This window comes from Vanellus vanellus (genome assembly GCF_965231255.1).
Source record: "Vanellus vanellus genome assembly, contig: HAP1_SCAFFOLD_35, whole genome shotgun sequence".
NCBI lineage: Eukaryota > Metazoa > Chordata > Aves > Charadriiformes > Charadriidae > Vanellus > Vanellus vanellus.
Window position 1 is genome coordinate 2,508,844 of NW_028128889.1, and position 22,997 is coordinate 2,531,840.

Consider the following 22,997-nt stretch of genomic DNA (forward strand, 5'->3'; position numbering starts at 1 on the left):
ACCAGTGAACTTCTCTGGGCGTTAAGTGAAAATCCACCCGGTCCACCACACAGGTTACACCTGCAAGCCACCCCAAGGGTGAAGGACCCAGGGCAAGGGAAGAAGATGCCTGGAGAGGCATCCCTTTCACACACTCCTCTTGCTCCCTGGGCAGGCAGGGAGCACGGGATGAGCAGGGACCCAGCGCTGCAGGTTCACCTCGATGGCAGCCTCTCCCCATCCCTGCACCCCCATCGAGTGCTGCCTGTGGGGCAGCCAGGAAAACGCCCCGAGGAGCCCCAGGTCCCTCACCACATGCTCTCCTGCCGCCAGGTAGAATTCTTCAGCCCCTCGCACAGCAGCCGCACCTCGGCATCTCCCAGGTCATTAATACCCACGTCCAGCTCCTGCAGGCTCTGGTTGGTGCTGAGCACGTCGGCCAGGTCATTGCAGGCGGCACCGGTGATCCGGCAGCACCGCAGCCTGCGGGGGAGATGCCCCAAAGAGGTGGAGAGGTGTCATCAGCCCCCATGGGAGGCGCAGCCACTCAGCAGCCCCTCCCCAGCCAATGCCCAGACAAACCCCACCCACACTCAGGACACACCCACCACACAGCCAATGAGGGGAGAGCATAGGAGACACTGCTTCCTCCCAGACCTGCCATTGGCCTCCCCACAGCAAATCCCCTCACAGAAAGGACCAAAAGGGTCTTCTCGGAGGTGTGAAGGAGAAGGATGAGAGCAAATGAGCCTGAGGGAGGGAGGAAAGGAAAAGGAAAAGGAAAAGGAAAAGGAAAAGGAAAAGGAAAAGGAAAAGGAAAAGGAAAAGGAAAAGGAAAAAAAAGGAAAAGGAAAAGGAAAAGGAAAAGGAAAAGGAAAAGGAAAAGGAAAAGGAAAAGGAAAAGGAAAAAAGGAAAAGGAAAAGAAAAAGGGATGGGGATGGGGAAGGGGAAGGGAGGGAGAAAGGGAATGAGGGAAGGAGGAAGTTCATAGCATGATCCAGGACTCCCCATCCACAGGCTCCTCTTGCTCTCTGGGCAGGCAGACAAGGCGCATGGGATGGGCAGGGACACAGCCTCACCCTGTCCTTGCAGGCAGCAGCTGCCCAGCCCCAGCCCCAGCCCCTAGTGCTGCCCAGGAGAAATGCCCTGAGCAGCCCAACATCCCTTACCGCAGTTTCTCCAGCCGGCAGGCGGGATGCTTCAGCCCCTCACATAGCAGCCGTACCCCAGCATCTCCCAGGCTGTTTCCACCAAGGTTCAGCACCCGCAGGCTCTGGTTGGTGCTCAGTGCTGCAGCCAGGTCCCCACAGCAGGCGCTGGTGAGCTGGGACCACCACAACCTGCAGGCACAGCAAATCAGGAATACAACAGGTCTTCTCGCAGCTGGGATGACAGATGCGCACAGATGCACAGGCAGATGCACACACCTCATGAGGCCATTGCCCAAAAGCAATGTTTACAAATCCCACCAATAATCACAGAATTCACACACCTTGGCCAGTGAGGGGCCAGTGCTGGAGACAATGCCTGCTCCCAGGGCAGCCCAAGAATATCCACGTACTTTAGGAAGTGCCTATTGGGCACAGCAATGAGGAGAGCTCCCACAGCCTTCCTGGGAAATCAGCACAGCCGGGCACCTCTCTGAAGGGCTGTTACACAGGTGTGTGCAGGAGAGGGAAGAAACAAAAGGAATTGGAGGTCTGCGTGCAGTCGCAGGGCTTTAGCAGCTCATTGGGATCACAGAGTCATAGCGGAATAGCTCACATGACCCTAGTGCTGCGGTGAGTGGGTACAGGCTTTTTCAGATGGACATGCTGGGAAAGCAAGATGGGGGACTTGCTCTTTACATGAGAGCGTAGCAGATCACAGCCCTGGACTTCAGGAGAGCTGACTCCGGCCTGTTCAGAGATCTGTATGGAAGAATCCCATGAGAGACTGTCTGCCAGAGAAGAGGGGTCAAGGAGAGCTGGTTGACAATAAAGGATCACCTCCTCCAAGCTCAACAACCATACCATCTAACAAACATGAAAAGGAAGCATACAGGAGGTGGAAGCGCAGGATGGTGGCTTGGGAAAAATACAGAGATGCTGCCCAAGCGTGCAGGAATCAGGTCAGCAAAGCCAAAGCCCAACAACTGGAGTTGAACGTGGTGAAGGATGTAAAGGACAACAAGGAAGGTTTCTATAGGTACATGTGCAGCAGGATGAACAATACAGAAGATGTGGGCCTGCTGCTGAATAATGAGTAGGGACCTGGTCACAAAGGACATGCAGAAGGCCAAAGTACTGAATGCCTTCTTCACTTCAGTCTTCACTAGAAAGACAGGCCTTCAGCAATTCCAGGTCCCTGAGACCAAAGGCAGAGTCCAGGGCAAGGTGGATCTATCTTTGGTGCAGAGAACCAGGCTGGGGAATGTTTAAACAAGCGGGACATAGGTAAGTCCCTGGACCTGATGGGCTGCACCCACAAGGGCTGCAGGAGCTGACTGGTGTCCCTGCAAGGCCACTCTTGATAATCTCTGAAAGGTCAAGATGATCAGGGCAGGTTCCTGAGGTCTGGAAGAATGCAGATGTTGTCCCTATCTTCAAGAGAGGCAAGAAAGAGGATCCAGGGAACTACAGGCTGGTTAGTCACCTCCATCCCAGGAAAGATGATGGAGCAAATAATCCTGGGAACCACTTCTGACCACAGGAAGGACAGGACTGGCAGTACTCAGCATGGATTTGCAAAGGGCAAGTCATATCTGACCAACCTGACAGCTCTCTTTGGCAAAATGAATGACTTGGTGGATGAGGAGAGAGCATTGAATGTCATTTAGCTTAAGTTCAGAAGGGATTTTGACGCTGTCTTCTGCAACACCCTCTTAGACAAACTGATGACTGTTGGCTAGGAAAGCAGACAGTGAGATGGATTTAAAAGCAGCTGAACAGCTTGTGGCACCGAGTCCACCTGGAGGCCTATCACCAGTGGTATACACCAGGGGGTGACATGGGCTAATGATGTTCAACGTCTTCATTACACACCAGGACCAAGCGCACCCTCAGCAAGTAGAGGAGTGGCTGACAGACCAGGTGAGCATGCAGGCATTCAGAGGGACCTGTCCAGGCTGGAGAAAGGGAATGACAAGAACCTCATGAGATTCAACAAGGGGAAGTGCAAAGTCTTTCATACTGGGATGAGTAACTCCGTACACCAGGAGAGGCTGGGGGCTGACCAGCTGGAAAGCAGCTTGGCAGAAAAGGACCTGAGGGTGCTGGTGGACACCAAGCTGACTATGAGCCAGCAGTGTGCCCTTGCCGCAACAAAGGATGAGGATTTCACAGGCTGCAATAGGAGAAGTGTTGCCAGCAAGTGGAGAGAGGTGATCCTTCCCCTCTACTCATCACTGGAGTGAAGTCACATCCGGAGTGCCGTGTCCCATTCTGGGTTCCCAGTACAAGGGAGACATGGCCATACTGGAGAGAGTCCAACAAAAGGCCACAAGGATGATGCAGGGACTGGAGCATCTGTCATAGGAGGAAAGGCTGAGGGAGGTGGGGCAGTTTAGCCTGGAAAAGAGAAGGCCCAGGCTCATCAAAGTGTATAAATGTGACAGTGACATGGCAGTGATGCTTCTTGGTGCTGGGCATGGCTGAGAAATGGCTGCCAATGTGATGCCCTCCTGTCTGCATGAGTGTGTCACAGAGAATCGTGGTGTCTTTCTGCACGTGTGCCCCCAGTCTTGGCTCCCAGGTACAGCTGCACCGATGGGGTCTGTGCTGCCCACAGCAGAGCCTATGAGGAATGGAGATGGGAAGATGAGCCTCCTGCTTCAGAGAACCTTTTCTTCTGGGTTGGGTTTTGAAGCTTCCTTGGGCCAAGAAGTCCCAAGAGAGTGTCCTCACAGTGGGGACTGTGACAGAGAAGCATGGCTCAGAGCGCACAGTCCAGCAAGAGGGACTGCCTGGAAACACAGAGGTGTGTGTTTGGAGATGCCCAGGTAGCCAGGAGTCACACAGATCAGCTGACAGAAGACTGCAGCGGTAGAGGAAGGAAACGGCAGGGGCACTTTCTCTTTGAGCATTTCCATGAGTCTTTTCACTCCTGTCAGTGGCATGTTTCTGAGATACACCTCTGGACTGGCCCAGTCGTTGTGCTCCATTTCTCCCTGTGGAGCAGCCTCAGAGGGTGGGAACTGGGTTCCTCTGCAATGAGCTGGCCCCAGAAGTCGTGCTCCGGCAGCACAACTGTTGCGCTCCAGCTGTCTGTAGGCTTCCGGTCCATAGCACAAGACCAAAGGGAAGCCAAAGACCTTTCAGCAGACCCGTCTCCTCAATGATTCCTGCTGGTGTTTATCCCCAAGCATCCTTCCCACTACTTTGGGCCCATCATGGTGGAGACAGGGAATGGGAATTTCTGGCCATTTTGTTTTGTGCAGTCATCTCGGTGTGTATGCTAGCGGTCACACTGCTGTAAGGGAGGCAGTAGGGCTGGATGCTGCTGACTGAACAACTCAAGTGCCATGGGGTATGCCCCACACACCCCTGATATCCACATGCAGCTTTCCGAGATGACATGAGGCCTGTACTTGAGCCCTGAAATTTGGGATGGCAGCTGGGGGCCAAGAAGACTGTGGGCAAAAGGACTGAGGGGAGAGGGAGTGTTAACAGCACGTGAAAATCCTAGGGAGCCCCGAGTCCCTCACCCCAGCCTCTCCAGCCGGCAGGAGGGATGCTTCAGCCCCTCGCACAGCAGCCGTGCCCCAGCGTCTCCAATGTCATTATTACCCAGGTGCAGCTCCCGCAGACTCGGGCTGGTGCTGAGCACGGTGGCCAGGTCCCTGCAGCCAGCGCTGGTGATCTGGCACCACTGCATCCTGCAGGGGAGGCACACAAAGAGGAGCTATGGGATTGTCACAGCCACCAAGAGACAGGTGTACCCACCCACCAGCCTTCCCAGTTCAGTCCCACTAGTCCATGGCCCTGAACTTCCCCAGTCACTGGGCACTCCCCAAGGCTACAGACAAGAAATGAGAATTTCTGGGCACTTTGTTTTGTTCACAAAGTCATCTCAGTGGGCATGCTAGTCATGCTGCCATGGGAGCAGTAATTGTGTGGCTGCGTTCCCAAGGCTCGGCAGAGCGCTCTAGAGCCACAGGAGATGCCCCACATGGCTCAAACCTCCAGGCCGAGCTGGCAGAGACAACACAGGGCCTGCACAAGAGGGCCTGCACAAGAGCCCTGGCACTCTGCACGTCATCCAGGGTGGAGATGAGAGCAAAAGCATGGACTGGGAGGGAGCCGTGTGGCCCAGCCCAGGGTGACTTGGCCCTGGCAGAAGAGGGACTTCTCACAAGGCTGCCCTGCGGTGCCTGCTCCTGTGGGACTGAACACCCTGGACTCAGCAGACACCAGGCTAGGCAAAGAAGGTCCTCTTTCACACACTCCTCTTGCCCTCTGGGCAGGCAGGCAGGGAGCATGGGATGAGCAGGGACCCAGCGTTGCAGACTCACCTCGATGGCAGCCTTTCCCCATCCCTGCAGGCAGCAGCTGCCCAGCCCCAGTCCCAGCCCAGACCCCATCAAGGGCTGCTCAGGAGGTGGCGAGGGAAATGCCCCAAGGGGCCCTGGGTCCCTCACCCCATGATCTCCAGCCGGCAGGTGGGTTGCTTCAGCCCCTTGCACAGCAGCCGCAGTCCAGGGTCTCCAAAGTAATTATCACCCAGATCCAGCTCCCGCAGACTCGGGCTGATGCCGAGAGCAGTGGCCAAGTCCTCGCAGCTGGAGCTGGTCAGCTGGCAATATCGCAACCTGCAGGGGAGACACAGGAAAAGGAACCACAAGACCATCACAGCCACCAGGACAGACGTAACCTCCCACCAGCCTCTCAAAGGGCTGATGCCCACACACCAGGGCCAGAAACCCTGCCTACACTCATGGGTTCCAGCGCTCAGCCAAGAGCTTGGTGCTGGAGCCACCACGTGCTCCAAGCCCAGGCGCTGGCCTCCTCTGAACCCATCTCTTCCCAGAAGGGAACAAATGGCTCTTCTCAGTGTTGCGTAATGGAAGGAAAAGAAGCGACAGCCATGAGTTGCAGGACAGGAAACTAACTAGACTTCAGATATCTGTCCCCCATCCCCCCTCCATGTGTGTGGTCAAAAAATGGAACAAGACCCCAGAGAGACTGTGGGATCCTCACATTTGGAAACAGTCCTAACCCAGTGGATGAGACCCTGAACAACAACCTAAAGTCCTTTATGATTCTGGATCTGGGCAAGACCCTGCTCGTTAACTGTCATTCTGCAAATGGCTGGAGGCGTGGGGAATGGAAACAGGTGTATTCCTACAGTCCTCCAGAGCCTGCCTGCACTCAGGACATGCACTCTTTTAACCAAAAATGTGGGAACACTAACTCCCCCTTTGCCAACCCAATCCTTACTGCTGGGCTTGCTCATTCATGGCAGGACTGCAAAATCCTGCCATGCAAAGGCTGATGTAAAGACCTCCACTAGTCTCTCCAGGACATCCTTCTGCTGCCCAGCTGCTCTCTTCCATCTTGGAGGGAAGAGCAGGCAAGACCATTTTAGTTGCCCAGCCCACCTGCCTGTGACCCAGGATCCATTTCCTCTGCCATTGCCTTCGATATCATAGAATCATAGAATGGTTTAGGTTGGAAAGGATCTTGAAGATCATCGAGTTCCACCCCCCCTGCCATAGGCAGGGACACCTCGCACTAGACCAGGTTGCCCAAGGCCACGTCCAGCCTGGCCTTGAACACCTCCAGGGATGGGGCCTCAACAACCTCTCTGCGCAACCTGTTCCAGTGCCTTACATCCCTCAAAGTAAAAAATTTCTTCCTAATGTTCAATCTAAACCTGCCCTCTTCCAGTTTAAAGCCATTCCCCCTCGTCCTATCGCTACATGCCCGAGTAAAAAGTCCTTCCCCAGCTCTCCTGTAGGCCCCTTTTAGGTACTGGAAGGCCGCAATAAGATCACCCCAGAGCCTTCTCTTCTCCAGGCTGAACAGCCCCAACTCTTTCAGCCTCTCCTCATAGGAGAGATACTCCAGCCCTTGGATCATCCTCGTGGCTCTCCTCTGGACACGCTCCAGCAGGTCCATGTCCTTCTTATGTTGGGGACTCCAGAGCTGGATGCAGTACTCCAGGTGGGGTCTCACGAGAGCGGAGTAGAGGGGCAGAATCACCTCCTTTGACCTGCTGGCCACACTTCTTTTCATGCAGCCCAGGATATGGTTGGCCTTCTGGGCTGCGATCACACACTGCTGGCTCATGTTGAGCTTATCCTCATGCATCCCCTCAAGCTTCCATGGTATCACACTCCTGCCCTAAGCCAACAGTGGGAATCACAAGTTTAGCAGCACTTTTTTCTATCTACTCAATGATCTCAAAAAAGTGAATACTACTACTCTCCTCCCTTGACAAGTTCTGCCCATTTATAAAGGTCCCTCTCTGCTGAGAAGCCTTAGATTTTTCTCACTCTCATCTGTGGGAAGTGTCTTGCCCGTCTTTGCCCCTCAGCATCAGGTGATGGGCACCAGAGAATCCTGCAGGTCATCTCAGCTGGCACAGGCTGCCTCTGTGAGGGATTTCTGTCAAGCTCCCTCAGGCAGTGCATGGCAGATGTTTTTTTTTTTGTTTCTCTCAGAGGACCTCAATGAGCAACTTTCAATCCAGTTTCTGTGTAGAGATTCCTTTTTCCTCTGTCCAAGCAGACATCAAAAACTGTATGAAGTTTAGCAAAGACAAGTGCAAGGTCCTGTACCTGGAAAAACATAACCAAAGAGCCCTGCACAGACAGGGATCAGTATGCCTGGGGAGCAGCCTTGCTGAAAGGGACCTGGGGGTCCTGGTGGACAACAAGCTGAACACAAGTCAGCAGTACACTGCTGCAGCAAATGAAGGCAAATCAGATCCTGGGCTGCATCCACAGGGGCATTGTGAGCAGAGCTAGAGATGTGATCATCCCACTCTCCTTCATGCTTATCAGGCCACACCTGGAGTACTGTGTCCAGTTCTGGTCTCCACAATTCAAGAAAGACGTGCCAGACTAGAGACGGTCCAAAGGAGGGCCATGAAGATGATCATAGGAGATCATGAGAACTTGCCCTATGAGGAAAGACTGAAGGAGTTAGGTCTTTTCTGGCTGGAGAAGAGAAAGCTCAGGGGTGACCTCATCACAGTATTCCAGTACCTAAACAGTAGCTACAAAGAGGATGGAGACTCTCTCTTCACAAGGAGCTACACAGGGAAGACGAGAGGCAACAGGTACAAGTTGCACTGGGAGAGGTTGCAGCTGAACATAAGAAAGAAATTTTTTACAGTAAGAACAATCATCCACTGGAACAACCTTCCCAGGGACGTGGTAGAAGCCCAGTTGCTGGATGTTTACAAGATGTTATTGGACAAGTTGCTATATAATATCATCTAGGTTCCCTTTCCTACAAAAGGTTGGATCAGATTATCTTTTGGGGTCCTTTCCATCCTGGGCTATTTTATGATTCTATGATCAACCATTCTGATTCATGCAGGAGATCATTTGAGAAGAGGAGGCATACGTCGTAGTATTTCAGACTGTGTTCTCCTTGGTAGTTTCATGATACTGCTCCCATTTCAGTCACAAGAGATGCCAAGCTGAATCCCATTGTCCAAAGAAAGGGATCCAGGGGCAACTGAGACATGGGGTCATGATCTGGGGCTTGCAAACATGACACGGAGCCAACAAACCTCAATGCCAGGAAGGCTGTACGAGAAAAGCAATAGCCTGGAAAGGTAGGTGAGTGACCCAGCTTGTATCAACTTGTGACCGTGGTCAGAGCGTGCACAGACATAGTGCACTGGAGGAATTCAGGGACTGACTCTCCAGCTCAGAAACACTGGGTGAGACCCAGAGGAGATCGCTGTGTTTCAGGTGGTCACCCTGAGGCCTCTCCTTTGCAGGAGGAGAGACAGGTTCCCTCAGAAAGGCGTGCAGCTCTCTGAGGTGCTGCAGAGTCCTACACTGGAGCAACGAGTTGGCTGTGGCAGAAGATTGCCTTTTCACAAGGACATTGTCCTCTGCTCTCCTCCAGTGCCCGCTCACGTGGGACTGAACACCCTGGACTCAGCAGACACCAGGGCTGGGAAAACAGGTGCCTGGAGGTCAGGTCCCCTTTCACACACTCCTCTTGCCCTCTGGGCAGGCAGGCAGGGAGCATGGGACGAGCAGGGACCCAGCGTTGCAGGCTCACCTCGATGGCAACCTCTCCGCACATCTGCAGGCAGCAGCTGCCCAGCCCCATTGAGTGCTGCCCAGGGAAATGTTCCAAGGAGCCCCAGGTCACTCACCCCAGATTCTGCAGCTGGCAGGTGGGATGCTTCAGCCCCTCGCACAGCACCTGCACCCCAGCATCTCCCAGGTCATTAGCGCCAACGTCCAGCTCCCGCAGGCTCTGGTTGGTATTGAGCATGGTGGCCAGGTCCCCACAGCCAGCGCTGGTGAGCCGGCAGTACCACAGCCTGTGGGGAGACACACCAAAGAGAAGCCAGGCGTCATCGCAGCCACCAGGACCAATGCACCCAGCCCTGCCATCCCCACTCACCTGTCCCAGCTGACCCCTCCAGGCCTACCCACTAGGCACTGGTGACAGTGGGGCCCAGTCCCCACCGGCCATGGGGCTGCCCTGTCCTAACGCTGAGCAATGCTCCCCGTGGTCACTGGGCCTCTGGCTGCCCCCTGCCTTGCACTCACCGTGCGCCAGGTCCCACAGAAACCCTGCTGGCAGAGGGACAGCAGGGCCAGAACAGAGGAGGAGACAGATGGAGGTCAGAGGAGAACCCTGCCCCACAGATGGCTGCACTGGGGCACAGACCTGCAGCCAAATGATGACATGCCGCATGACGGTGTGATGAAAGTCTGAAGGGCTCAGCAGCTCTGGGATAGTGCTCAGAGATCTCAGGGGTGGGATCAAGAGGGCACAGGGGGGAATGGGGCAGAAGTTAATGGACCGAAGGGACCCGGAGGACACTACAGATACCCAAAGGCTACAGTAGGGTGAATGATGGACCAGATCTTCTCCAAGACCCTGCAGCTTCAACAGCCCCAACCTGCAGCTGTCCCATACTGGAAGAGGGGCAGGAGCTCACATCTGTTAGGGTGGGAAGTGTAAAATCCTAGGATGGTGAAGGCTAACTTTTAACTTCCGCCTCCACAGGGAAGGCTCCTGCTTCACCCCAAGATCTGCAATCCCAGAACAGATTCAGTGTTGTCATAGCTAGCAAGGGGATGGGGCCCTTCTTCAGTGAAGCACTCAAGGCAGTTAAACCTGAGCCAGGCGGCAGCACCAGGAAGAAGTGGTGAGTATATAGTAGCAGGTGACAGGCTGCTGTTGGGGGTGGATGCTGCCACCGGTTAACCCAACCTTGTGGGTCTTGGCTGCTGTTGTGGTTTCAGCTGGCATGGAGCTGACTTTCTGACTAGCAGCTGATATAGTACTATGTTTTGGGTTTGGGATGGGAATACTGTTGATGGTACGCTAATGTTTTCGGTTGTTGCTAAGCAGTCAAAGCCTTTTCTGTTGCTCATACTGGCCCTGCCAGCGAGTAGTCTGGGAATGCATAAAAAGGTTGGGAGGACACACAGCCGGGAAAGCTGACCCTAGCTGACCAAAGGAATATTCCATGCCATGTGATGTCATACTCAGTATATAAAGCTGGGGGAAGAAGGAAGGGAGGGGATGTTTGGAGTTATGGCATTTGTCTTTGCAAGTAACCATTATGAGTGATGGAGCCCTGCTGTCTTGGAGAACACCTGCCTGCTGATGGGAAGTAGTGAATTAATTCCTTGGTTTGTTGGGCGTGCATGGCTTTTGCTCTACTTATTAAACTGTCTTTATCTCAACCCATGAGTTTTCTCACTTTTACTCTTCTGATTCTCTTCCCCATCCTGCTGTGAGGGGAGTGAGTGAACAGCTGTGTGGTCCTAGGTGCTGGCTTGGGTTAAACCATGACAGTTGCTTACCCAGAGATGGTGCTGTTAGTGCACAGTGTGCAAACACAGACATAGTGCACTGGAGGAATTCAGGGACTGACTCTCCAGCTCAGACACACTGGGTGAGACCCAGAGGAGATCTCTGTGTTTCATGTGGTCACCCTGAGGCTTCTCCTTTGCAGGAGGAGAGACAGGTTCCCTCAGAAAGGTGTGCAGCTCTCTGGGGTGCTGCAGAGTCCTACACTGGAGCAACGTGGGACTGAACACCCTGGACTCAGCAGACACCAGGCTAGGCAAAGAAGGTCCTCTTTCACACACTCCTCTTGCCCTCTGGGCAGGCAGGCAGGGAGCATGGGACGAGCAGGGACCCAGCGTTGCAGACTCACCTCGATGGCAGCCTCTCCCCATCCCTGCAGGCAGCAGCTGCCCAGCCCCAGTCCCAGCCCAGACCCCATCAAGGGCTGCTCAGGAGGTGGCGAGGGAAATGCCCCAAGGGGCCCTGGGTCCCTCACCCCATGATCTCCAGCCGGCAGGTGGGTTGCTTCAGCCCCTTGCACAGCAGCCACAGTCCAGGGTCTCCAAAGTAATTATCACCCAGATCCAGCTCCCGCAGACTCGGGCTGATGCCGAGAGCAGTGGCCAAGTCCTCGCAGCTGGAGCTGGTCAGCTGGCAATATCGCAACCTGCAGGGGAGACACAGGAAAAGGAACCACAAGACCATCACAGCCACCAGGACAGACGTAACCTCCCACCAGCCTCTCATGCCCACACACCAGGGCCAGAAACCCTGCCCACACTCATGGGATCCAGCGCTCAGCCAAGAGCTTGGTGCTGGAGCCACCACGTGCTCCAAGCCCAGGCGCTGGCCTCCTCTGAACCCATCTCTTCCCAGAAGGGAACAAATGGCTCTTCTCAGTGTTGCCTAATGGAAGGAAAAGAAGCAACAGCCACAAGTTGCAGGACAGGAAACTAACTAGACTTCAGATATCTGTCCCCTGTCACCCCTCCATGAGTGTGGTGAAAGAATGGAACAAGACCCCAGAGAGACTGTGGGATCCTCTCCCTTGGAAACAGTCCTAACCCAGTGGACGAGACCCTGAACAACTGACTGTGTCAGCCCAGCTTTGAACATGAAGAAGTCCCAGATGACCTCTGGAGGTCCCCTCCTACCTAAAGTCCTTTATGATTCTGGATCTGGGCAAGACCCTTCTCATTAATTGCCATTCTGCAAATGGCTGGAGCTGTGGAGAATGGAAAACAGGTGTATTCCTACAGTCCTCCAGAGCCTGCCTGCACTCAGGACATGCACTCCTTTAACCAAAAATGTGGCAGCACTAACTCCCCCTTTGCCAACCCAATCCTTACTGCTGGGCTTGCTCATTCATGGCAGGACTGCAAAATCCTGCCATGCAAAGGCTGATGTAAAGACCTCCACTAGTCTCTCCAGGACATCCTTCTGCTGCCCAGCTGCTCTCTTCCATCTTGGAGGGAAGAGCAGACCAGCCCTCCTGCCTGCGCTCCAGCATCCATTTCCTCCCACATTAGCTCCATGCAACCACCCTAGCTTTAGCCATATCACTCACATGTCTCAGTACAACAGTGGGGACCTCAAGCTTAGCAGCACTTTCACCCCACGATCTCGAATGACCTGCCTCCCCTTTGAGGAGTTCATCTCCTCTCTCAGCTCACCTCTTTGATGAGTGCCATTTGGGAGATACCACATCCCAGCTGGCAGTAGCAGCTGCCCAGCCTCAGCCCCAACCCCATCGAGTGCTGCCCAGGGAAATACGCCAAGGAGCTCCAGGTCTCTCACCGCAGTCTCTCCAGCCGGCAGGTGGGATGCTTCAGCCCCTCACACAGCAGCTGCACCCTGGCATCTCCCATCTGCCTGTCTTGTAGGTCCAACTCCTGCAGGCTCTGGCTGGTGTTGAGAACTGCAGCCAGGTCCCTGAAGCCAGGGCTGGTGAGCTGGCACTGCCACAGCCTGTAGAGAGATTCACCAAAGAGGGGACGGGGCTTATCAGAGCCACTGGAACAGATGCAGCCCCTCACCACATTCCCAGCAGCCTTGGTCTTGCTTACAGGCTCCATGAAGGAGGAGAGGCCCTAGAGCCACAGGGATCAGCAGAGCCTGATCCTGTCCCATACGTGGCCCACATGCACACAGCTGGGGTTCAGCTACCCCTGGTTTGGGGTCGAGTATCCCTCTCTGCCTTCTCCACCCCAAGCTGATGTTCCTAGGGGACCAGGGCCAGGTTCCAGCGGAGCACTGGACAACCCCTCTACCTCAGTGCCCTGTGGCAGGACCTTTGGATACCATCCTGGGGCTCAAGGGCTGTGAATACAAGCATTATCAGGTGAAGAAGGACTCGACTCCTCCTCTCCACTCCCTGGTCACAGACAAGACACACAAGGTTTTTACCCTCTCCAGCAGGATTCAGGTGGGCAGTGAGCTGCCTGCTTGAGAGAAAGTCTGGCATTTTGGTTGGTTTGTCTCTAAGGAACAGAACCATTTTCTCACCTGAGTGTCTTCAATTTGCTCCTTGGATTCCCTACAGCTTGATGGAGTAGGGACAGAGGTGATGACTGTGACTGCTCTGCCTGGAGTGGCTGTCTAGAGAAGAGAGAGGGGAGATGGTCTGCATGAGAGGTGGCAAGCTGGATTCATTACTAGTTCACAAACATCAAGAGAGCACATCAAGGAGCATGACCTTCCACTCAAAACAGGATGGTGTGTATTCCCAGTTAATTGCAAATCATCTGAAAACCAGACGTGGCTCACACTATGCAATGCTGGGTCAGACGTTCAGGACAACGAGAATAATCACCAATGCTGTGCATTGTACACAGATACCTCAGTGTGACCGATCACTTGACTCCCACTCAGCTTTTGGCATAACATGTGGCTCACACCAAGGTCCAAGTGACCCATGTCCCCATGCAGGGAATGGGAATGGGAGTACATCCCACAGCCTTCCCTTGCACTGCTAATCTTTTCCTTCATAAGATGCAGTCCCTTTCTGAGCATTAACTACCACTGTTGGGAAAAGGGTGACTGTGCTCCCCACTGAGCATACACCTCCCACAGGGAAAAACCACAGGATTGAGTCCAGCCTGGTATTGACAGCTGGTGCAAAGAGCAGTAGCCCAGTGTCCTGCTATGAGGGGATATAGACAAAAACTGTGCTTTTACAGGGGTTATGGTTTTTCCAGTACCAAACTCCTGAAAAGCCCTCTGCAGCCTGAGCCATCTCTTGCCCTGTCTCAGGGTCCAGGCTCATTTTCTGCTGTGCTGAGCAGCTCCTCCAGCTCACTCGGGGCTCCTGGGCACTTGCCTGGCCATTTTGCTGAGAGGTGAACAGATCCCTTCTAGCTGGGTACCAGGGCCCTCTGCCTGATCAAGCACAGCACTCACAAGAGACTCTGCCAGCTTGCACAGCGCAGATATAGAGTCAAATAGGTCAAGGGAGAAGCAACAGCCTGTGGCCATCTCGCACACATACCTGGGCAAGTGTAGGACTGCAGCTTAAACCCGTCCAAACTCAAACAGGAATGCAAAATGGCCCAAACTCTGGATGTGAGCAGCAGATGCAGAAGCCCACGTTTGCTTCTTTGCTAGGGCTCCCTCTGAACCCAACCCAAACCTTCCAGCCTTTCAGACCAAGGACTACAGGGAAAGGGGTAGTGAAAAAAGAAAGTTTACATTTTCAGAAAGAGCTAATGAAAATGCCCTTAAAAATATCTTTCACAGTGCCTTCTTCTACTAGGGCAAAGTGGTGGAGATGAGTGCACGTATTTCCTGCAGAGAGACACCACTCTGTCTTGGTACTTTCCTGGGCCTAGGAGAAGGGGCTTTGTAGAGACAGTGGACGGCTACACAGCTCTGCAGCTCCTTTGTGGAACTGCTGACACAGTAGATCTCAACTCCATCAGCATGGTCTCCACAATAGCCTTAGTCAATCAGCAATGAAATGAGTAACCATGATGAGGGTGTGGGGGGAAGAGTTTTGTTAGTAGGAAAGCAGGAAGAGTCCCTTCACTATAATGGCATTAGTTTGCTGGGAAAGAAAACTACAATTTATCTACCATTTTTAGCTGTTAAAAGGGGAGAGAAGACCAACCTGTTGGTTCAAGAAACTTTGTCACTGTGGTTTTCAGACAATACTTACAGACAAGATCTCTCTGGGGGTCCTGGAATGACCTCGTTTTCATGGTCTTCCCATGTAAGGAAGCACCATTCAAGATGAAAGGAGTCCAGACCCTTCCAGTGTTTGACACAGAATGAGAGAACCCTTTGATCAAATTGGGTCAGGCTGACGTCTCTTAGAGCAATCTCAGTGAAATGCTCCAATGCATTGCTCACAAATGTTTCTTCTTGACTCTCAAACAAACAGTGAAATATATTCAAGTCATAAATCACTCTACAAGAACTTGAAGCCATTCCTCGGCTTATCTGAGTCCACCTCAGCAAGCCTTCCTCAATTTGAGGTGAGGTTTCACATCCAGTTATTTCCTTCAGCTTCTTCTGTAGTTCCTTGTTCAACAGGCCAAACAGGAATCGCACAACTAATATCAAACGTGTTTTACATTCACTGTCATTTTCAAGCACTACCTTTATTCTCTTCTCAGGAGTCCTCGAGTGTCCCCTTGTATCCTCATCATCCCTCAGGGCATAGAACAACGCTGCAAAAAACTCTTGAAAACTCAGATGAATGAAGCTGTAGACATTCATGCACTCCCTGTCTTTTCTTAGAACACTCTTATTCAGAAAAAGGGAGCAGAGAACTGGGTGATTTAAGCTGTGTTTCTTGATCTCCTTTTCCTCAAACAGGATTTCCTGCTTCCAGATTCCATCAGCAGCCAGGCAGCAAAGTCTGCCCAGGAAATTCTTCAGATCTTGCTTCAGATCTTTTCCGCACTTGAGCAATCTGGAAAGGTAGGACACATACAGCTCTGTGATTGTTGTAAAAGTCTGTGAAAGATCGTTCCCTTCATCAAGTTTTTGTTCAAGGACAGTGCAGGTGGTCCAACACAAGATGGGTACAAGGCACATGGTAAAAAGAATGTCATTTCTTTTGACAAAGCTAATAGCTTTTCTTGCTTTGTCTTCATCCATGAAGAACTTGTGGAAGTATTCCTCCCTCTCAGCTTCTGAAAAACCCAGTATCTCTGCAAAAAACTCCACCTTTAAACACTGCCCCAGACTTTGAAGAGCTGTTGGTCTTGTGGTGATGAGTAAGGAGGACTCTGAAAGGAGAGTTTTCTCCAATAAACTGCTCAGAATAATTTCCACGGGCTTCTTTTCCTCAGCACTTGAGCATAATTTACATTTTGGTTGATCCACGGAAAACCTCAGTTCATCAAAGCCATCAATGATGAAGAGAAGCTTCTGGGGACTAGCCAGGATCTCCTTAAGTGGTGCCCGTTGATCAGGACAGCAACCTGACATCAAGTCACCTAGGCTCAGCATGTCCTCTTGCTGAGAAAGGTTGATCTCTCTACAGCTTATGTAGAAAGCATAGTCAAACTGTGCATAAAGGACTCCTTTTGCCCAGTCTAACATGATCTTTCTTGATGTCGTTGTCTTTCCAATCCCGGCAGCTCCCACCAGCACAATGATCTGTGGTATTTGTCCTCTTTTATCAGGCTGAAAAAGAGCTTCCACAGTGATGGTAGCACCTTTCCTTCTGGCCTCCTCATGTCTCTGTCTGAGACCCAGGACCTCATGTTCAGTTCTGTTCTCAGTCTTGATAACCTTCATCAGCTTTGCATATCTGCTGCTTAGAGTCACGTTCTCACCCAGGCGAGCGTTCACTTCTTTAAAAGCACAGAACTCTCTTGCTACATGGTCTCTGTATTTCTGCCTGTAATCTAAACGAATAAGAAACATAAGTACCACCTTCTAACAAAGTAAAACTTATTAGGGCCTCATAATTAAAATTATTCCCACAATACATTCCCAATACACTGCACTTGTTTTACACGACTGCTTTAGAAGATTTCCAAAGACCTTTACAATGGCTTGCACTGAGTAACCACCTGAGCAGGCCTCTCTGCCTTCTATTTGGGGAAGGTAGGGAGAACCAGCTCCTTTTCACACAGCTCCATTAAGTACAACCAAGTAGGGTGGAAGGAACCCAGCGCGGGAAGAAAGCATTCATGGGAAAGACTGGTAAGTATTTGCTTGGAAAACAGTTGCTAAGCATACTCCTCTTTTTGTAAAGCACCCTGTCTTCTCTACCAAGGCAGAAGAGAACTTCCACCTTCATTTCTCAAATGGAAGACACATGGTTAATGGTGCATTCCCTGGCCCAAATCAGACACGGAGGGCGGAGCTCCAGCCAACCTCCACTGCAATAAGCAGGTGATACTGCCAGTTGCTTAGAGATCACTCACTGAATCACCGCTCTTCTTTCAAATTCTGCCAGAAAAGGAGAATCTGAAGTGTCCCTTGTATTCCCTAGGTCCACAGATGGCTCTGCACCCTGATCTCCTGGCTGAGATAGCTGCACATAGCTTCTGTTTCTGCTGAAATGTCACATACCGTCAGCTGATGTTCTGGGACTGGGAGCTGAAATGGTGAAGTGAACACGAGTATTAGCATAGCGGTGTGGCAGAGTCCCACAGACAACAATCCCTCTGGAGCCTGCCCAAAATCCGGGAGGATTCTGGTGCTGGCATTGCCACACAAGTGCTGTGAATGCTGCCTGCCCTCTGCAAATCACAGAATCAGAATCACAGAATGGTAGGGGTTGGAAGAGACCTTAGGAGAACCCCGCTGCCAAAGCAGGGTCACCCAGAACAGGTTGGACAGGCAGGTTTTGAAAATCTCCAGAGGAGACTCCACTCCCTCTGTGGGCAGCCTGTTCCAGTGGTCTGGCACCTCAAAGTAAACAAGTTTTTCCTTTTGTTCAGATGGAATTTCCCGTGTTCCAGTTTGTGCCCGTTGCCCCTTGTCCTGTCACTGGGCACCACTGAAGAACCCGGCCCCATCCTCTAGATCCCCACCCTTTAGATAATTATAAGCATTGATGAGATCCCCTCTCGGTCTTCTCTAGGCTAAACAGACCCAAGTCTCTCAGCCTTTCAAATCAAATCAACCTGAACCCCTCTCCTCCTGGGGAACCCCTGGTCCCATAAGGGCACATTCTTCCTTCCCAGAGCAGAATAAATTGCCTGAGCTGTGGGCCACAATCCACCCCACCTGATCAAGAGAGCATGTAGCCCCCCAGAGCAATCATGGCAGCAATCCCCAAAATAGGCAAGTAGGGCACTGGCGGGGGGGGCAGGGGGCTGCAGTTCCTCCCGACAGCAGCAAAGAGAGCACTGGGCTCCTCTCCTTCTCCCCTTTCCCCAGGACGTGCTTTCTTTGCGCTTTTGCACCCCACCTGATCAAGAGGGCAGGGCATGTAGCACCCCAGGAGAAAGGGAGGGATCATGTCAGCAGCCCCTGAAATGGGCAAAGAGGGCAGGGGAAGGGGCTGTGCAGTTTCCCCCCCACCAGCAAAGAGAGCACTGGGCTCCTCTCCTCCCCTTTTCCTAGGACCTGAAATCTGCTCTCACCCCTTTGAGGAGGTGCTTTCTTTGCACTTTTTTCCCAGGGAGCAGACAGAGAAAAAGAAAGAAAAATATTAGTAACCTCCTTCTTCCTCACCTTCCTCTTTGTCCTGCCTCAGTTGAGCAGCCATGGCTCTATTGAACCCATCCAGCACGTGGATGGCCACCTTCATCCACTGCAACCTCTGATTCCCCAGCACTCGCACATGCGCACAAGAGTGACTGCATCATCAGTTTCCTCAAACCAACCTCTGGGCAGCCTCTGGGCACCTTCATAATGTAAATGCCACAATCTAAACTTAAACTTCTTACCCACGACGAGATCCTCCAGCGCTTCCAAATGGATGTTCTGGGGGTTCACCTCCCCTGCCATCAGGCGATACTTCGAGGGCGCTGGCAAAAGGGGTGGAGGTTCCTGCCGAAACGCCTCGCCAGGCCCTCGCCGCTGCCGCCCCCGCAGGCTACGGGCGAGCTCGGGCCGGGAGCCGGGAGCATCCAGCCAGACTCACCCCGGCGCTCCGCTGACGCTCCTGCGGGCGGCCGCTTCCCCTGCGCTGCCCTGCTCCGGCCCCGGGGCTCGCCCGGCTCTGCCCCGAACTCCAACCCCTCCCCGAACTCCCGCCCCGCCCACACCCCGCCCCCTCCCCGCCCACACCCCGTCCCCGCCCCGCCTACACCCCGCCCCCGCCCCGCCCCCTACCCGGCTCAGAGCGCTGCGGTGCACAGCGGGCACACGCCGCTGTCTGGCGGCTGCCCGCGCCCGCGTATTATGGTTTGAGACATCCCACAGCAGTTCATTGTCGTTTAGACAATTATTCTCTCACCCAATGCCCTCTCCCCACCCGGGAAGGGGAATCCAGAAAAAACAAGGAAACCTGGGGGTTGAAATATAAACAGATTGAATAGATAATTAGCAGTAAAGAGCCAATATTGGTCCCAATACCAATATAAAATACCCAAGGGTTATACTCAGACGATTATACCAATAGGAAGCTGTGCGCTCCCAGCAGTGAGAGCAAATCTGGGACACTGCCAGCGCTGCGACATCGGGAGGAAGGGACGGGCTCAGGGATGCAGCACCGGGGTGAGGAGTTCTCAGGATGACAGCCATCATGGGAGAGAGAGCACTTCACAGCAAACTGCAGTCTACAGGTGCCTGTATTGGATGTAATCATCAGGGCTTTGGTAGTGGGGACCCACAGGGATGACACTTTGGAGGTGGTTCAGACCCTGTCCATGGCAGAGGTTCTCCTCTTTCAGTCATTCGAGCTGTTACAGGATTTTATTGAAGGAAAGAGCTCTATCACTTCTACAGTCAAACAGAAAGGATGTCCTTACGAGAGCTTCTTGCTGCACTATCAGGTGAAGGCACAGCCAGGCAGGAGGAGTGAGAGCTGCTGCAGGCTCCTCTGCTGTGCTGAGCTGCTGAAGTTGTCCTGAGGCAAGGGATTGTGCAGCACAGCGCGGCACTGGCCTGCATTCGCCCAGGCTGACTGTTATGTGGATGACCAAGTCTCGATGTCCGATGGTCTCCCAGTCAGGACCACCGCACCAGCCCAAGCTGTGTGTCTCCTGATGGCTTTCAGTTTCTCGAGCAGAAGTCACCTCAGTACCTATGGCAGTGAATCTTTGGGAGAGCGTTTCCAAGTTTCAGGACAACTTCTTGTGGGAGAAGGTTCAAGGTTTAGGTAAACATCAGGGATTCCTTCTGCTTTCACAGCAGCTGTTAACCCTTCAGGCAAGCAAAGTTTTTCTCTTTCATCTGCAACGATTGCACTCCCTTGATCCTGACTTACCTTAGTGGCTTTACATTGCTCTGCCAGAAGCTGAACTGCTGTGCTAGCTGTATCTAGCTCTTCCTAAAATCGTCTATTTCTAAATCTTGTACTTTCCCACTACTCTAGTTGAGTAATTTGTGAATTTGTAAATCGGGGCTCTGGCTGTGGCCCCTAAGGTCTCCTCTCTTCTGATTAAGGTGGTGTTTTGTTCTGCTGATTTGGGAATTTCCTCCTCCTTTAGCCTCTGCGTTTCTTTTTGCCACTTCTTTAGCTCCCCACCTTTTTCTGGTAGCAGACACTGTGACCCCCACGCATGGCATAGTCCAAATGGCTCAAGCTGCCTTTTTACTGCCTTTCGATTTTGCCCATTTGCAGTGATTGATACCAGGCTCACAGCGGGCAGAGGTGGGGTCTGCTCCTTTAAAGCAGCCGGTCCCCCAGGGTCTTTTCCCTTGTTTAATCACCAATTGTGGAGTTCAGTAACATCCTGCTAGCGAGAGCCGCCTGGTCTGGTTTGCCTTGTGTTCTTCCCACGCTGCCTTTACACAAACACAGACTATCAGGAATTTTCTTGGTCCAACAGGCCACTTAAAAGGAGTTTTAAATGTGGTTTTTGTAAGAACTAGTTCCAGATGTCCTTTTATGAGCTCAGTTGCTTGGGAGCCCCCTGACGGTCAGATGCATTTCTGGTCCTCTCAGCGACCAGCCTCCCTCACAAGCCTTCTGCTTCTGCTGCAGGGCTTGTCTCCCAGGTTTGGGGCAGCAGAATGAAACTGGTTAGTTTATCAAACAGCGTCTGTGTGGAGGAGTGAGGGCTGCCTCCAGTCCCACACACCGCTCTTCGTGCTGTTCCTGCAGTGTCGGGGCAGGGGAGTCCATGCTACGGATTTTCTGTACTCACTCCAGGTGCTAAAACCCACCAGGGACCCAGAGGTGGGACAGCCCATTGCCAGATGGCACCCCGTGCAGTGCAGGGCTGCTGTCAAAGACACCAGAGGGTGAAGGGTTAAGGCAAATACCCAAACCCCACAGACCCAGTGGGGTAATTGTCACTTTTCCTGGAACATACATATTCCTTGAGACACAATCTGGCCAATCCTGGATAAGCTCAGACCAACACAAAAGGAAAAAAAAAAGAAGAAAAAATACCTGCTCTGTCAAGCAAGCAGTAAAAAGTGCAAAAAAGGAAAGTGGTTTGGGAAAATGAGTTCAAATGGTGCCCACACACTCAGGCTCGCTAAGGCCAAAGGCAGCGAGCGCACAGGCTAAGGTCCAAGTCCCAACAAGACGCACACACGGGTCAGGATATTCATAAATTCAGAGCCTTGTTTGGCAGAAATAAAATGCAGGAGCACGACTGTACAAGCCCACGCGTTTTGTTATAGGGTCCCTCAAAACCACCTGCTGGTGATAACAGGATTCCTATTACAGAGAAGGAATCCTGCCTTTGGTCAGTCTTTTGCAAATTCGGCAACTCTGGATCTCACCCAACAGGGTCCGTCTCTGCAGGAGCCCCCCAGAAATGGTCCCACCCACCCTCCCCCCAGCGTTGGGAAGATTTCCCAGTTACAGCCTGGGGGAGCTTCCAGTGCGGGTGGCTGGCTGAGGAGAGAGAGCAGCTTTCCTATGTGATCAACGGGACAATGATACCTTCAGCCTGGGGCTGAGTGGAGTCTGGCCCCCGGGTGCTGCTCCTCCTCACCTCTCTCCACTTTCCATGTACCTGCAGCTCTGCAGGAGTAGACGGAGCCTTCCTTCTGTGCCAGAAGCCACCGATTTCCATCCCCTCCTTGCTGGGGGAGGGGGCTTGTCTTGGGGGTGGTCCTCTGGGGGTGGTCTCTAGCTGTACCTCCTGTCCTGCACCACAGGGGTTGGTGTCAGCCCTGCTCAGGTTCTCTGCAGAGACCCTCCTGTCGCTCTCCTGTTTGTCCTCCTTGATGGTGCGTGGAAGGGCATGTGGAAGGAGAGAGTGTCTGTTCCTTTAAGAGTGTCTGACCGAGCGCCTTTTTGGATGCAGAAGAAGTTAATGAGAAAAGGAGGAAGTCATAAACAAGAAAGTGCAGGGACACTGACCTGACCAACAAGCGATAAGGGAGGCAGTAAGGAGACCACACCTGGAGGCCACACCTGGGCAAAGCCTTGGCAATCCCGGAGGGATGCGAAACCGGAGGGTCCGGGATGGAGAAGGTGTTCAGAGGGTGTGTGTGGGTGTGTGTGCATGTGTGCGTGTGTGTGGGTCTGTGTGTGTGCTGCTAGTGCCAGCAATTGCTGGCAGTGAATGGATTTGGGGCCAGCAACAGGAGTCAGACCAGGACCAGTGGGGGTCTGGGCCTCCAGCCAGCGAGGTGGGAACGGTGTGTGTCCCCAAAACCCGCTGTTGGGGGGGACCAATGGTGGGAGGGTTTTTTTGTACCCCTTGAGGTGAATTGAGCTTGCTTGTGTTTAAACAGAGATGCGTTGGGCCACGCGTGGGGCAGAGTCCCACCCTCCACAGGGGCTTCTGCGACGGCTCGCACCGATGGGGCAGGAGCAGGTTCCTTCCCCACACAGGGGCCAGCACCCTCCTGTGAGCACCCCCATTGCAGGACCCTCACGAGTCCATCCTGCGGGCCCGGAGTCGCTCTGTCCTGGCTCCTGCTCCTGACCAGCTGAACTCCTTCCTGCCTTCCCTGCCAGGTTGCTCCTCGGTCACCAGGTGCCATTGCGGGGCCGTTGCAAT

General features: G+C 53.0%; 1 protein-coding gene across 1 annotated transcript; it reads right to left on the minus strand.

The window, feature by feature from the left end:
* Positions 1-287: 287 nt before the first annotated feature.
* LOC309683977 (NACHT, LRR and PYD domains-containing protein 12-like) lies at positions 288-18,873 on the minus strand (the record flags this gene model as incomplete). The annotated part of the gene is made up of 11 exons (XM_082499942.1): positions 288-462; positions 1,150-1,320; positions 4,665-4,835; positions 5,598-5,768; positions 9,302-9,472; positions 11,456-11,626; positions 12,757-13,049; positions 13,465-13,557; positions 15,556-16,814; positions 18,598-18,699; positions 18,813-18,873. The coding sequence occupies 11 exons, from the start codon at positions 18,871-18,873 to the stop codon at positions 288-290; spliced, it is 2,838 nt and encodes a 945-aa protein (XP_082356068.1).
* Positions 18,874-22,997: the final 4,124 nt, after the last annotated feature.